This window comes from Protopterus annectens, chromosome 8.part0 (genome assembly GCF_019279795.1).
Source record: "Protopterus annectens isolate FY-2018-M chromosome 8.part0, PAN1.0, whole genome shotgun sequence".
NCBI classification, from domain to species: domain Eukaryota; kingdom Metazoa; phylum Chordata; order Ceratodontiformes; family Protopteridae; genus Protopterus; species Protopterus annectens.
In genome coordinates, this window is record NC_056741.1 from 1,561,188,052 (window position 1) to 1,561,204,600 (window position 16,549).

Here is a 16,549-nt window from a genome sequence, read left to right on the forward strand (position 1 = left end):
GGATATCGGTGGTGGTTTTAAAAACTATTAAGACTTATAATTTTAATATTTGTGGGTAGCATCCTTAAAAGATGTCAAGCATTGAATTCAGCGATCGCAGTGGTTGCGTGTGTACGTATGTTGGGCTGAAAGGAGTGTGGGAGTTAGCATATGATATTATACACACGCAGAGTTTAAACAGATTAGGTGCTTTCGTACTGTGGAAAGGATTACTTTTACTGCAGTTCTTGAGGCGAAGGATTATTTCTCAGCATTACCTTGTTCTTTTTGGATGTATTAAAGTATTATGAAGGTTAGAAACAGGTTTTCTGTAATGCTTTTGTAGTCTTAGGTAGGTTTATCATTGAAACAGTTGATAAAATAATAAAGGTTTGAAAATAGAGTTTCTCCTTTACCGACCAGCTTGTGAAAGGAACACATTTGAAGTAGAATGGGACTTGCTTAACTGACATGAGATGCTGGCGGTAAAGGGGAAACCTATTTACAAACATTTTTTTAGCCATTTCAATGATAAACCTTCCTAAAACTACAAAAACATTACAGAACACATGTCTAACCTTCATAATACTGTATTGCTACTACTTGACCTATACAGAAGCAACCAGCATTACCACAGAAATCTGGTTGCGATAATACGTATGTACCATAAAAACATTTATACCCTGACAGAACTGGTTTCCAGTCATTGTTCTTTAACCATTTTTCAGAAACAATAACAACATCAATCTTGTAGGAAAGTAGCAAATTTTCCAATAAAAATAAAAAACTTTATTAATGCTCCTAGCATTAACAACCATCAGAGATGCATCAAATGTTGCTATCTGCAGGCTGTTACATTTTCGACATGGCAAAAATCCTGCTTAGTGTTTCCCAAATATTGCAAAATATCTGCTGCAAAAATTCTCTTCCCTGATCAGGCTTGGATGCTCTACACATTTCCATTTTTTAAAATAGGACATTTTTTTCATGTAGGTATTTACCCCAAAAAATCTGTTCATTCACAGTGACCTGACTATCCTTTGTGATTTGTGAAAAATATGTCCTAACATCAGTACAAGCAATACTATCTAAGAGGGCTGTCAGTTCCCTACTAGCAGTCAGAGAATCCTTGCGGGTGACATCATTTGTACTAACATGAATAAAAACAGATCCATACTTTCTTACATTAAGGCGTTTCAAGGCTTATCTCACATCTTCTATTTTTGCTCCTGGCAAGCATAACACTATTCGATGTTCATTATCATCTCTGCAAATATACCTATCAGTTCCTCTAATAACTGAATCTCCAATTACAAGAATATCTTTGCTGGCCAGTTCTGAAGAATCTTCATTTTCTAATACAGTAATATCTGCTCTATAAATTGTTACGAAGGATAGATCTTCACCACTATTAGTCTTATTAATCCCACTGTTTTCATTGTGTATTAAATTCTCATCTAGCTGGTGTTGTAAATCCACAGCTTGAGTCATGTAGTCAACATCTGTCTTTCTCCTCTTTTTTCTTACAGTAACGTTCTTCAATCCTTCCACATTCAATTTTGATTTTTTCCTTTACACCTGTCCCGTACCTCTTTTTTTCTCCCTTCTCCATTGCAAAGATGATGCCTTTTTCTACAGACTGAAGGTTTTCTGATAAAAAAAATATAATTTCCTGTAACCTGTGTGTTACACAACAAAGCAGTCTCCTATTTAGTATGTATTCTCTTTCCTTTACAGTCATTAGTCAGTTTCTTTTTCTTCCTTGTTATTTGTTGAGAACTTCTTCTTTTCTTTCTTTTTTTTTGTTTCCTTCTAAACAAACTGGATCCTCAGATTGCTAAATACTTGCATCCACAATTCCAGAGTTATCAGCATCATCACCTTGTTTCATATGGGTTGAATGATCTTTGCAGAAAATAGATGCATCATTTCCTAAATGTGTCTTATTTGTTCTATGCCTAATATTATTTGGTTCATCAGTCCAGTCATTAATATATGAAACAACAGTTCTCCAAGCCATGCCATTTGCACAAGTGCAGTCATCATCATTAAAGTCTAGATCTACTTCTAACAATGGTAAGCAAATCATACAACTTTTGACATGAGGAACACGGATCACCAGTGTTATCAGCTGTTACCTTTAAATATGCCTAGCATTTATTACACTGTGCAAGATATTTGTGCATTAACAAATTGTTAATTGCATACTTATTTAAGGAATCCATAGTTATTACAAAAGAAAAGAACAAAATCAGTAACCAGAGAATTCAGGGAGAACTTAAATCAACTTCTATGACAAGAAATCACACCAGCAATATACAACTAAATAAAGTATTTATTTTACATTTGTTGACCGGGATAGTCCGACTGGATATATGTCCATTTTCAGCGGAGGCAAGCTCCAAGATAATAATACACATTGAACATTCTAGTTTCAAGCAGATTACAGTCATAAGCAATACCAACATTTAGCACATATAGTACTAACGTATTATAAAACACTTTACAAAACATTACATTATTTTCAAAGTTATATATACATAACATTACATTTAGGTTTAAGACACATTGAGCAGCAGTTATATAATTGACCCTTCCTGAAATTATGTGGTAAAAAAAGTTAGAAGTAGTTGAAGGTAAGGCACCTAAGTAATAGAGAGGTCAAGAGTCGGGGTTAGTGCACGGACATAACCAATGAGTTTTGAAGTATTTCTTGAGTTTGTTTTTGAATTGAGTTAGTGAGGGTCCTAGGGTCAAGTCAGCTGGGAGTCTGTTCCGTGTTTTTTCAACAGAGTTGGCAAACAGAGAGTCCCCAGCTGAGTAGTTGAATTTGTATGTTTGAACTAGGTGTCTAGTGGATGATCGCAGTGGCCAGGTGCTGGTGTAGGAGCTAATAATATTTTTTAGTGCAGACATATTTTCTGGTTGGTAAAGGAATTTATGTGCCACTATTAGCTGGTTGAACAGCAGTAGGCTAGGCAGTTCAAGCCATCCTAGGTGATTTAGGTTGTGACAGTGGTGTGTCCGGTAGGCTGTGCCAGTAGCAAATTTGGCAATGTGGTTATAGCAGGATGATAGTTTATTAAGATCTGTTTTGTTTAAGTTGGAGAATAGAGGTGAGGCATAGAGTTGATAGTAGATGGGAATGGATAATTGCAGTAAGTTTTTCTGAACATACAAGTTCTACAAGCCAGATAAAAGTTGCAATTCCTTTAAGTCATGCGTGAAGGCGCGCCAGTAGCTTCTGCTCACTATCGCTCTCAGTAGCACTTCTTTTTGACAATAAAGATAAATACATCACAACCCAAGATGGGATTGTTCAGATATGCTCAGGATTTTCCTCTCTACAGTCTGTGTAAATTTATAGCTGTCTAGGCCCCTTCGGGTGGCTAGAGCTTGCCTGTCTAAAACCTATCCCTTTCTAACAACCAACAGAGAAATTAAAGGTAAAACAACAAAATATGAATCAAAGTAAATCTTGTTAACAAGCAGCCCCTTCCTACCTACAAACAGTGAAAAACAGTGATAGCAAATACTATATAAATTCAAATAAAACTTCTCTTACCAATCAATTCCACAGTAAGTCACAAACCAAGAAAGAATTGTTTAGATATATCAGGTCTATGAACATTCGGGTTCCCTCTCTACCTTTATGATGTCTGCACTTTTCCTTATTTTTCATACAATAACATCAATCCTGGATTGCTGTTGCAGGGTTCATTTTGATGTAACAGAAGTTACCTCAGACAGTACACAGCCAATGCACATACCAAGCTTTTTAACATCAACTCTTATAACTGACACAGGAATTTAGTTCATAGCCTCTCCTTGGTAAAAAATAAAAATAAATTAACTTGCCCAAATTGCAGCATATAACAATTTGGTTGATGTATGGTTAATTAAAAAGTACTTCTACAGATGTTATTCAGACAGTGACTGATCTTCTTCTTCTTCTTCTTTCGGCTTTTCCCAGTTAGGGATCGCCACAGCGGATCATCTGTCTGCTCATGATTGGCAGTGGAGTTTTGCAGTGTCGAGTTGCCAGCCCGGCGCCCAACCTTCCACAGAAGGCACACACACACACTCACACCTAGGGCCAATTTAGAGTGTCCAATCCACCTACTGCATGTCTTTGGGATGTGGGAGGAAATCGAAGCACCCGGAGGAAACCCACACGACCACAGGCAGGACATGCAGACTCCGCACAGAAGGCACCCCAGCCGAGAATCAAACCAGAGAACCTCTTGCTGTGAGGCGACAACGCTAACCGCTGCATACATCAGTTTATTCACTGCCCTCTCAATGTCTGATATGTGAGCCGTCACAAAGCCATCACAACCTGACTTACATGAATCACCTAAAAGGAATGACTGAAATAAGTAGACAGACTGTTATGATATAAATTCTAATCACTAGCCACCACTCATACTTCATCCTTATCTCTTTTTTCTCACCCATCTTCTTCTCCACCCACTGCCACCTTACTTTCTTCTATCATCTTAGACAAAATCTACAGACATCCTACATATTCCACATTTCACTAACTTCTGACTTTCCAACAATGTTTTAATATTGTGCCCTCACTCCAGATAATTCTCACACAACTCAGCTCTGTTGAAATATTTTCTGTGTTAAAATAACTGCCACTAACTTGTTTTTTTATCGGTGGTGCTCTCTAGAACTCTGTTCATAATACATCACTATTTGTACATTATTGTTAAGATACTAAATTATTATGACTGCATTGTAATAGTGTCATGTTTACACTGTGTAGTTTCCTGTGGAGCTTTTCTCCTTGGTCCCCTGAAGAAACAGTGTTTTTTAAAAGCACTTCAACATTTCTGGTCAATAAAAGCAATAAATAAACATAAACAGTTAAATGAAAAACATTGGCAGAGTTTACCTCATCATACTCATGCTCACTTCTCAGTTCATAACAGAAACAGATGAGTTAATTGGCCCATGGACCATTTTCAACAATGACTTGGGCTGTTTGATAAAAGACAGTTCAAAATCATAGTACAATTAACAACTAATACATCCTTCACATACACCTAATACATGAATGAATAAACAAGCATACATTTGATTTACTGCATTATAATACTTTTCCAAAACTCATGTGCTTGTTCTCCTATGCTAGCCACTTCTTTATTTGTTTCCTTATGGACATTAATTTCCATGTTTTCCAAACCTTTTCAGAGGAAGTTGTTTCATGATTCCTGTACTGTTTGAGAATTCTTTTACAAGATAGAAGGATGGTCTGAGTAGTTGTACTTCTGTCTGGCCTCTCAGTAAGTTGCATTTTGGATCATTAGTTTATTCTCTAAAGATCATACACTAAGTGGAAAAACAAAATGCATCACTTGCTTTTCTTTCTGCCTATGTAGTGAAGTGTGCTGGTGGCTAATAGCAGCTACAATCTCATATTTCACATAAAATAATGATTTTATGTGAAAAATGGAGATCAAAAGAACTGCACCATCCGAGCCAAACACTGTGCCTCTCCCTGCAGTACAGCTATGAAGGCAGTAACTTAGTGATGTCCAATCAGGGGGCAGATGTTTCTAGTCTCAGTTTCTGCCTAGTACTGAAGCAAGGTAGAAAAAGAAAAAAGAGGATATTAAGACATACCCATTTCCTCTAATGAAGATCAAGTACAACAAAATGTAGGAGGAAATGTAAATGTAGGGTCATTTTTTTTTTTTTTTTACTTCTGCTTATTGTCTCTAAGGGTTTTCACCAGGGACCATGTGTCAAACACTAAAAATACAAACTCAAACATAGGACACCCAGACAGTGGTAATACTTAATGGATATTTTGAAAAAATTAGACAACCTGTGCTAGCATGTCTGGCTGAAGTTTTGTAACAATTTCAAATTAACCAGTGAATTATATACCAGCATGACTAGCTATGATATTTTAAATAAGTTTTTGCATGTTGATTAATGCTTTGTTTGTATAGGATGTTTAAAAAAAGGTTGAAGAGTGTGTTCTGTTACATGTCTAACGGTGCACGTTTGTGCAGGAGATTCTAAATGCAAACTGTTTCAGCGTCAGCAGATGTACAGATGATGTCATCAGAATGTTTCTAGTTGTTCTGTATTTTCTTCCACAGACTGAAAGATAGGAAGGAACTTTAATAAACAGCTGTTTGATTTTCAAACAGTGAAATGAAAATAAGAACTGGGACAGTTGAGACAGTTAACCTAGTCTATAAAAGAACCTGCTGAAGACAGATGAAGTCAGCTGTAGTAGTTGTTCAGTTGTATGCAGTTGAGTTCACAGTAATTGTACAGTTCGGTTCACAGTTGTACTGAGCAGTGGATACCCAAAGGACTCACCAAAAACTGTAAGCCTGCCTTTGCTCTGTTGTGATATTTAGGTTAGATCAGGAACAGTGTTCTTCAGCTGGAAAATTATAGATAAATTAGTCAAGAGTTTTTCTAAATGTTAGATTTCTGTCCTTCAGTATTAATTTTTCTAGTGACTAAATTTGTTTATTGAAATTACTGTTTTATATTTCTAATAATTTGCTCATTATTAAACATTTTTTATCCTAAATTGTGGCTGACCAATTAGTGTATTCTTTAGAGATTTGAGAGTGCTTATACCTGCTTTGATAATTCCCAGGCCCCTCCAAAAGCCTGGCTGCTTTAGGTCATTTGCTACCATTTGTTTTAATAACTAATTTTAATAATTGGACACCCCTTTGAAAGGGCATGTAGAAACTCCGATTGGTGGCAGCATTTTATCGTATCATCTAGGGGAAGGGGCAGAGTTGGAAATCTGTGTCAGGCTTTCCCAGAAGAGTTTGGATGCGTGAGATTCAATTTATTTACGTGTGAGTGTATCGGAGGTCTTAAACTGGGACACATTGCTCTGGAGTGTGTAATAAGGAGTTACATTAGGAGTGGATAGAAATATACAGTCAAGTCCCAGGTTATACAACATGTTCCTGTTGTGCTCTTACAGGAAAATTGTGAGATATTACTCTTCTGTTTAAGTGACGGTCTCAGTGGGAGTCAGAAGGGAGGATTGCAGTTCCTTAGTTACTGACTCAGGATAGTAGGGGACATCACATTACTGGTGACAGTTCGATATGATATTATCCGGACATCACAGATATAACTGAAAATAGTTAGATTCATCAAATATTACCCTTATATGCGTGTTTGTTGTTTTTGTTCGTTTATTTAAAATTTAATAGTTTGGAAGCTTTTTTGAATTGAACGTGGCATCATCAAATGTACAAAGGCAGCATCAGTGCAAAAACTGGGCCAGGTAAGACTTTTTCATTGCGCTTGATCTTTAATGAGGATCGTAATTCTCATTTAGTAAGGAGTTTAGCAAAAGGAGACCCTACCTGTAACTGATGAGCACTGAGTTTATTTGCAGGTAGTATAGTGATATTCCCAGCAATGTGATTTAATTTGGTTATAAAGGCTTTTATTTTGTGGTGAGAGGTGTGAGAACTGTGTCGACCATATTCAGGTTTTGAGGGAAAAACATTTATGGACACTGCTTATCGATACTCTAAGTCAAGCAGGTGAGAACCTTTATATGCCACCCTTAACTTTGTAAAACCTTATCAACCTCAGTTTGTGTAAAGGAAGCATAAGCTGTTCTCTGAACTGCATTTTCTCACTGTTGGCAGAACGTTTTTTTTTCCCTAAATCCCAGGGACTGCTTGACATCCATTTGTTGTTATACATACTATATTATCTGTGAAGAGAAAAGAAACAGTAGTAAGTTTGTGTGTGTGTGTTGTCATTATTTAAAATGCTTTTCATATAAAATTAAAAGGTAAAATAAAAATGAAAAAGTAAGTTGTATGTTAACTGCATACTGGTTAATCTTTAAGGGATTTTATTGTGTGGAAGGAGCCTCTAGTCCACAGCCCTGTGAACAAGGTACCTACAGTAACTGGGGAGGCCTCAAGTCAAAGAAGGATTGTATCCCTTGCAGCAGCGGAATGTATTGTTCAAGTACTGGTCTTACTGAGCCTAGCGGCTTTTGTGAAGCAGGATTCTACTGCAGTGAGAGAGCGTCATCTGCTGTAAGTGCCAGCATTCTCATCATCTGTGTAAAACATACTAGTTAAAATTGTTTCTCTAAATGTGGGTTAGACATATCACTTAATCACTAATTGACTTAGGCATGATATGTGATTCATGTATTGTATATGTCTGGTATAGGGAGTTCTATACATTTTACTTATTTACTTTATTTTATTTCTGTTTTACAAATTGTGACTGGGTAGGTGGACTGATCTGCTGACCTTTTTAATCTACAACCTGGGTACAACAGTACAATAAAAATGGATTGCTGTAGTACAATTACAGAAGTATAATTATTGAATATTTAGTTACTAGAAAAGTGGTATATTAAAACAAATTATAAAATATTTACATTATGTACAAGTTTGTTTTCGTTGTTTGTCTTTTTGGCTTTTCCCGGTTAGGGATCGCCACAGAGGAACTCCGGTCCGCTAATGATTGGCAGAAGATTTTTTTTTTATGGTGCCGAGTTGCCAGTCTGACACCCAACCTTCAGTGAAGGCACGCCCATTCATGCATGTGCTTATTACACACACACACACACACACACACACACACACACACACACACACACACACATATAGCTATATATAATATGCATTTATTTATACACACACACACACACACACAAATTTACAGATAACCTGCTTTTTCCATTTCCAGGTCACAGTAATACCAGAACTTATAATAAAAAGCAGTGGGGTCGAGGCATCAAAACGTATTATGCATAGGGCTCAGGTCTGTCACAGAATGCACACTTGAACTAATTTGTGCACTGTAGACACACACATGGGCAGCTTAGTGAATGGCAATTCGCCAGCTGCATGTCTTTGATAGGTGGAGGTATTTGAAACATCTGCAGAAAACTTACAGGGAAGTAGTGAAAGTATCCTAGCTGAGAATCGAACTATAGAGCATTTTGCTCTTGTTAGTTCTTGGGACAGTTTTGTTTATATTTTAATTGTTAGCAATTATGTTTAATTCAAAAAAAGTGTTATGTTACATGTTTTTTCTGTTTAATTTTTTTTATTGCTACACCAATATGTTCTAGTCTTGTTTTCAAAGTATTTGGGAGTCAAGCACTTAAGCAATGGTTCCCATAAAATTAAACTCATGTGGGATATGAAGATACTTATGTCACATTGATATGTTTACAAAAGGTAAACAGAACCATTAAAACATGTTTATTTACTGCTTCATCTAAATATAAAAGCAACTGTTGTTCTAAGGGTTTATGTCACAGACTATAATATTCATAAATTCTTGCCCACTTCATTATAGAGCCCTTACTTTCAGGATATTAAAACGTATTAGGGAAACTGACATATGAAGTATTGCCTGAAATAAGGAATTCTTAGTCTAAACTGGTGTTTAACAAAACCTATTTTTGAAGCCCTGTTCATGATTGACTATCCTGGCCAGTGTAATAAGGTTGTTAAAATCTCTGCTGCACTAGTGGTGTTAATCAACACCACTTACCACAGAAATAAGCCTCACTTCTGCATTAATGGTGTAAATCAACATCAGTTACCCCAAAATGAAGCCTGTGATCTGATATGGAGGAGCTTCCCTTAGCCAGGCTCCAATTCCCCCAGTCAGCATTTGCCTGCTGTCCAGCTATGAGTAATAGTTCTCAACTGTCCAGAATTTTGCAGAATGTCCAGATTTTGACCTCAGATTTTGGTCTGTTCTTCATAAAATCTGTGGTTTTCTGTCAAATTGTTGAGGACTGCAGTCCCTAAATACTAACAGACATTTGGCTTTCAGACTTCAAATATTTTCATGCAAATGCAGAACTTATTATTGTAGCAACTTTCTAAGTTATTAAGACCAATATTTAAAATCTATCTCTGATTTTGACCTTTTGTCCCTCCCCCTTTTTTTATTTTGGCTTTATCCAGATTTCCTGAGCAAAGTATTTGAGAGTTCCAACTAGACAATGCTCCCAAGTAGAGTCTGAAAAAGGTCCATGTGGATCAGTGCTCTACCCTGATGAAGTCCACAATATTAGGTGGATGAAAGTGTTAAATTACTTTATGTACCTGCCTACATCAGTTCTGATGGTGCTTTTCTTTGTTTTTTTTTGGTTATTGTTTGTTCATTAGTCAAATGTAGTGCAAAATGAGCACTAGTGACTGGATGACTTAGTCACAAATGTATTTTCCACAATGAGAACTTTTGTCAAGAAATGATTTTAATAGATTATGAAAATACACGGTTGCATGCTGCTTATATAACAATTAATAAAAGTTATCTGATTTAAATTAAATCACATGATTACTCAAAATATTTTATAAAATAAACTCAAACTTCTATAAACAGATAAAAGGCTAAACTTTTAAACATTGATCTTTCTACAAATCCTAATGGTCTATTGTTGTGTGCCTGCTGAAATAATTCTCATTAGAAGAGATGAGGGTATCTCTATGCATTTTATATAATGACAGTTACCCTCATTTGTGGCTTGCATGTCTAAAAATAGTACTAACTTGTCCAAAATTAATGATACTCAAGATGAATATGACACATTCTGCTTACTGTTCAAAATATTTGATTACTTTCCTGTTTCTTGGGATGGTTGCAGAATGCTGAATCATGGTTAGCTGTGTAAAATGAAATGTCCATTTCTATCTTTCTCACAAAATTTGACCTATGATAAAAATTATCTTGTGTGAGTATTCTTTTTAGTGTAGTATTTTCTATTTAATATTCTGCTATATGAGCTGTAGGGAAAGGAAGAAGGTCCATAATTTGAAATCTGGGGGTGCTTGCATTTTTTTCCCCAAATTCCAATCAGTATCTGCAGGTATTATTATAAATCCTGGAAGTGTAGTTTGGTTTTGCAGTATACATATCATCTTAATGGAATGAGCATTTAATGTCACTTGTTTGGTATAGGGAACTTTACAGCTGTTAAACAGATCTTGCCAAGGGGTTCTCTCTCTCAAAATATTCTTTTCATCTGGGGATTCAGGTCTCGATTTAATAGATAGAGGAAGGACTTCAAAACAGAACTGCACTGCGCTATTTTCATTCAATGCAAGGGAGGGCCGTCTTCTGTTTGTTTGATTTTTTAATGTAAATATTCAGGGACTCTCTGGCTTAAAAGCTTCCACAGAAGGTAACGGACACTCCTATCTCATCATCTTCATGTCTAAAGGCCAGGAATGAAGATCCAAATCTTAAGTACATAAAGAATTTTTCAATATAAAACCATTTTAAGCATATCTAATGTATGATCCTTTGGCAGACACAAAGATTCCCAATCGCAGAGTATGTTTTTGCAGCATTTTCATCTTACTCATGTTGTAACTTAACTTGTGTCACAAAGACTTAGCTCAGGGTATAACAGAGAATGCATATTAAATTATAAAGGTACTTCCTGATACAAGTACCAGTGTATGTTGTATTATGCACCAGTACATTTGATTTACTTGTATTAAAAATGATAGCCTGCTATAACCAAAAAAAAAATGTAAGGTCTCTCAGAATCCCAGGAGTGTGACATCAGGTTCTACTAGGGTAGCCAGTAGTTTAGCACAATGTAGGAAAAAATTGATTATTTTCATTTATTTATGGATTTGTTGACCGGAAGGATGGACTGATCCCGGAATCCTTTTCAGACATAACTCAGGCTCTGAGGCAACAATACATAAAGGTATTTGCATGCATGCAAAATCTTTTACTGTGATTATATGGAGTTACAAGCAAGGGAGCCCGCAGGATTTTTTGCAGGGAGGGGGGTGCAAACCCAAGCTCCACCCCCCTCTGCTGCCCCCACCCACTCAGCCCCATCCCCACCCACGCAGCCATTCCATTGTCCCATTACTTGGCTATTTCTCCCCATTTGTCATAGACACTGTTCAAATCTCTCAGTGTGCATACTGTTTTATGCTTTACTTCTACAATGATTACAGATATCTGGATTTCATTTACAACTTTTATTCAAATTTTATAGCACAAACACTGGTAGACATTTAGTAAACCTAAACAAAGCAATAGTCTTGCAATGAAAACAGACTTAGAATTAAAACTTCTCTACCTTTGAAACCCACATTCACTGAAACAGCATCAAAACCCACATTCAACGAACATGCATCTGGTCAGTGGCAGGGTAAGTTTACCTTTGGCCTGTTTCCAAATCACAGGCTCCTTGCACACATTTTTAGAACCATGCAAAAGTTCTTTGATTCACCTTCCTGACTGTATTAATTATACTACATAATAATTTAATTATATCCCTTGTATAATACAGCACCACTTGTTAGAGTGTGTTTAAAATGTATAGTTCTGAGCATTTTTCCTTTAAGCAATGAAACAAATCATATGAACCAATAATGACAACCTGCCCAATTCAGAACATTTCAACCATAAAGGGCCACTCAAACTTCTGTCATACAATCCATCAATATCAATCAATATGCAGAATCTCTGCAGAAGTAAAAGTCATATGAATAATTCCACATTAAAGAGATCTGAAACCAATGAAGAGGTTTTTGCTAGAAAAAACTTTATATTTCAGTGTTTCATTTACAAATTCAGTGCCTGTTGCCCTTGAAGAATAAATTGCCTAGGTTACATTAAAAGAAATGGTAAGCTGGTATATTGCAATAGGGAATGAGTGGCAAGCTGAAAAACAGGTTCATAGTTATTAGGTGTCTCATCCAAAGGAGGACATACTAAGGACGCTGCAGTACTATACCCCCTTAAAATACAAATGTACATGCTGTAGGACTAGAACCTACAGCCCTTTGCATCAAGATGCAAGTATGCTACCTGCTGTGTTAACACTGCTTTAAAATTATATACCACAATAATGATACCATTTGCTAAACAAAACAGTTGTACATTTTAAGCAGACTCAGCATGAGCGGCAGTAACCTTTGCTCCCCTTGAAGCTCACAATTCCTTGAAAATGCACTTGACAATAAATTCCACCTGCTAGATCTAACTAGGGCATTTCTCTCTCCCTCTCTGACACACACACACACACACACACACACACACACACACACACACACACACACACACACACACACACACACTTAGAAAGTTGCTAGAATAACAGGATTTGTGTTAGAATATATTTTCTGAAGGATATCAAGTCTGAAACTCAAATGCATGTCATTTATTTAGTAACTTTAATCCTTGGCTCATCCCAGTGATTTGTCAAAAACAGAATTTTTATGAGGAACAGACCAAAAATATAATGCAAAAAAAAAACAACAAAAAAAAACACTTTATTCAGCTGCTTATACACTATTTGTGTTTCCTCCTCCTACTCTATTACTTCATCTTTTTTCTTCTGCTACTCGCTGCTACATGTTCTCTAAAGTGTTCAATTACATCTTTTCTGTTGCATTTATTACTGCGTGTTTATAGCCTGTTGAAATTGTAAGTGTTATTCTAAGCCTCTTAGTTTTGGTTTAAGCACTTGGGCTTTAGGCCTACCCCTTAGGTCTCCCTGGCCTTTCTCCCTCAGATTCTGACAAATATGCATGGACAATTTCCTATGGTTTCTGCCGCTAGCCTGGTTGGTATGGGCATCCTGAGACAGTGTAGCAACTGCCTCATGTATATGGACAACCATCTACTGCTACCACCCAAGGACACAATTTATGAGAGATGTAATTACATTAAGAACCTAGAGTGTATGTTCTCTCCCTCACATGCCAGTATATCTGGCACTGAGAAGGTTGTCAGTACAATCAGCACACCTCAAACACCACCCACAACTACACAACACACACCAACATATGCAAAGGACAAGGTTCTCAACATAAACAAACCCAAACAAAGGAGACGTCAGAGGCAAAAACACACCAACTCCACAACCCTCCACACCAAATACCATGCATATTCCACACACCTGTGTCTCACAACCACTAAGGCCTAACCATAAACCCAACATATTAGTCATTTGAGACTCCATTGTGAGACACAAAGATGTGCCTCTCACCAGGCTGGATAAGGAGAAAGTCACGGTTAGTTATTTGTCAGGTGTCAGAATCTGCCATGTCACATATGCACTCATGTCTCTCAACAACAAGTACTGTTATGACTCTATCATAGTCCATGTTGGCGTGAACGACTTGAGATGTACCATCCTAGACTATTTGAAGAGAGACATGATTGAGCTCGCTGAATATGTGTCCCAGGCAGGTATGACCCTAGCCTTAAGCAGCATTCTACTGTCACCCAGAATGATGCCTCGATACAAACAGAAAATGATTGATTTTAACAATTGGCTTAGTTTCTGGTGTCATTCCAGGGGGATCCAGTACCTGTCAGCCTGGGAATATATGATCAACAGACAACAATGCTTTGCTAGAGATGGCCTGCATCTGTCCCACTTGGGCTTCAGGCTTCTGGCAAAGACCCTTGTCTCCCCTATAGTGCCTTTTTTAGGAAAAGTCATGAGGTTGATGCTAACAACATAAAACATTTCAACAAAATGCAAATTAAAGGTCATGCTGCTAAACGCTAGGAGTCTAAACATGAAACTGCACTTATTGCAAGCATTCTTAACCCTGGAAGATGCTGACATCTGTGCAGTCACAGAAACCTGATTCAAAGCTGCGAAGAGCAACCCAGACTTACCTGATTTCTCAACCTATCATACATTCAGACCCCAAACTGTGGGCAGCAAAGCCAAAGGAAGTGGAGTTTCAATATATATTATATATATGCATATATACATATATATACATATATATATATATATATATATATATATATATATATATATATATATATATATATATATATATATATATATATATATATATATATATATATATATGGGTCCCCTTCAGTACACCGACACGCCAGAAGGCCGACACTCTAAAGAAGGAGACGAGAAGACCGACGACGCAGATGATCGACAAGGTGAGATCCTGACGGACGGAACACCGACATGGGAAGGTGTGAGCGCGACTCGGTAAGTATGCAATAGAGTGAGGGATTTAGTGTTAGGGAGCGGACAGGTAAGTGTGGGATAGTGAGGGACTGTAGTTTTAGGGGCGGGTTAAGTGAGTTTGGGTTAGGGTGCGGGTAGGGTGAGTGTGCGATAGTGACGGACTATATGTTTAAGGGTGGGTTAAGTGAGTTAGGGTTAGGGTGCAGGTAGGGTATGTGTGCAATAGTGACGGACTATAGGTTTAGGGGTGGGTTAAGTGAGTTAGGGTTAGGGTGCGGGTAGGGTAAGTGTGCAGTTGTGTCGGACCTTAGGGTTAGGGTTTTGTTTAAGGTTAGTGCATGTATAGTTGTGTGTAATGTGTAGTTTACGTTTTGGGTGTCGGTGTTATGGTGTTCGGTTTTGTGCGTTGTCGGTCTTTTGGTGTCGGTGTTTTGGGTGTCGGCTTTGTGGCGTGTCAGTGTTGTGATAGGGATATATATATATATATATATATGTGTGTGTATATATATTTTTTTATTTATTTATTTATTATGACACACAGGAGACACTCCAGGTGCAGTTAACCACTGACAAGACTCCTATTCAAATCATAGCTAGCTACAAGCCCCCAAATTTGACTCAAGATGCCCACTCCACCTATCTACACCTCTTCAAATCTATCATGATTCAACCTTTTACCCTGATTTTGGGTGACTTTAACTACCCAACCATAGATTAGAAAAATTACTCATGCCAGAACACAAATGCCCAGAGATTCCTCGATTTTATCAATGCAAATGCTTTGGAACAGCTAGTCAATACCCCAACAAGAGGTGATAATATCTTGGACTTGGTATTAACCAACATGAGTAACCACTGCAGCATCCCCTACAGTATCATCCTCCCTGGCAAGATCCAACCATAAAGCAGTCACTTTCAAAGTCACCATCTCCCCTGACCCCCTCTAGCTAGGGTCAAACAAAAAAACTTCTCCAAAGCTGATTACAATCTCCTGAGGAATGGTATAAACAGTTTCACAGCCTCCTTCCCCTCTGTAGGAACTGGCACCAATATCCATATACCAAAGTACTATACGAGCATTTATAAAGATGCATGGAATCAGGAATATCCAACAGGACAAAATAATCCTCCGCAAGGAAGAGTAAACCTGTCTGGTGGACATATGCAATAAAGTATATAACAAAAAGAAAAAATTGCAGTCTAGGACCAAGAAGGAGCAGGTGCCCAATTGGAAGCAATCTCTCCTTAGCCTGAACAAGCAAATAAGAGCACTAGTGAAATCCTGTAAAGCCAACTTAGACTCCAAATTGACCACATCTACTAGAGACAATCATAAGGCCTTCTTCACATATGTCCGCAATCTCAAAGGAAGCACCCAGATCTGTTCATAACTGGTGGTCAAGGACACCACATACACAAATGCTGTAGATATAGCCAACCTACTGGCTGACAGATTCAGCAAAAACTTCACCCCTCTGTCCCCCCATCAGTAAATCAGGACATCCTCAGTACCTGCCCCCTCCCCTTTTCTCTAGGGGAACATGTCCTCACTGCCCTCTCAAAGGCAAAAATTACAGCCTCCATGGGACC

At 37.4% G+C, this 16,549-nt stretch overlaps 1 protein-coding gene across 1 annotated transcript in view; it reads left to right on the forward strand.

The window, feature by feature from the left end:
- The window catches only part of LOC122809546 (neurogenic locus notch homolog protein 1-like), a 2,715,638-nt gene that overhangs the window by 2,199,857 nt on the left and 499,232 nt on the right, over positions 1 to 16,549 (forward strand). Inside the window, exon 18 of the mRNA XM_044081127.1 lies at positions 7,845 to 8,039. Coding sequence (XP_043937062.1) covers positions 7,845 to 8,039 — 195 coding nt within the window. The remainder of the gene's footprint in view (positions 1 to 7,844; positions 8,040 to 16,549) is intronic.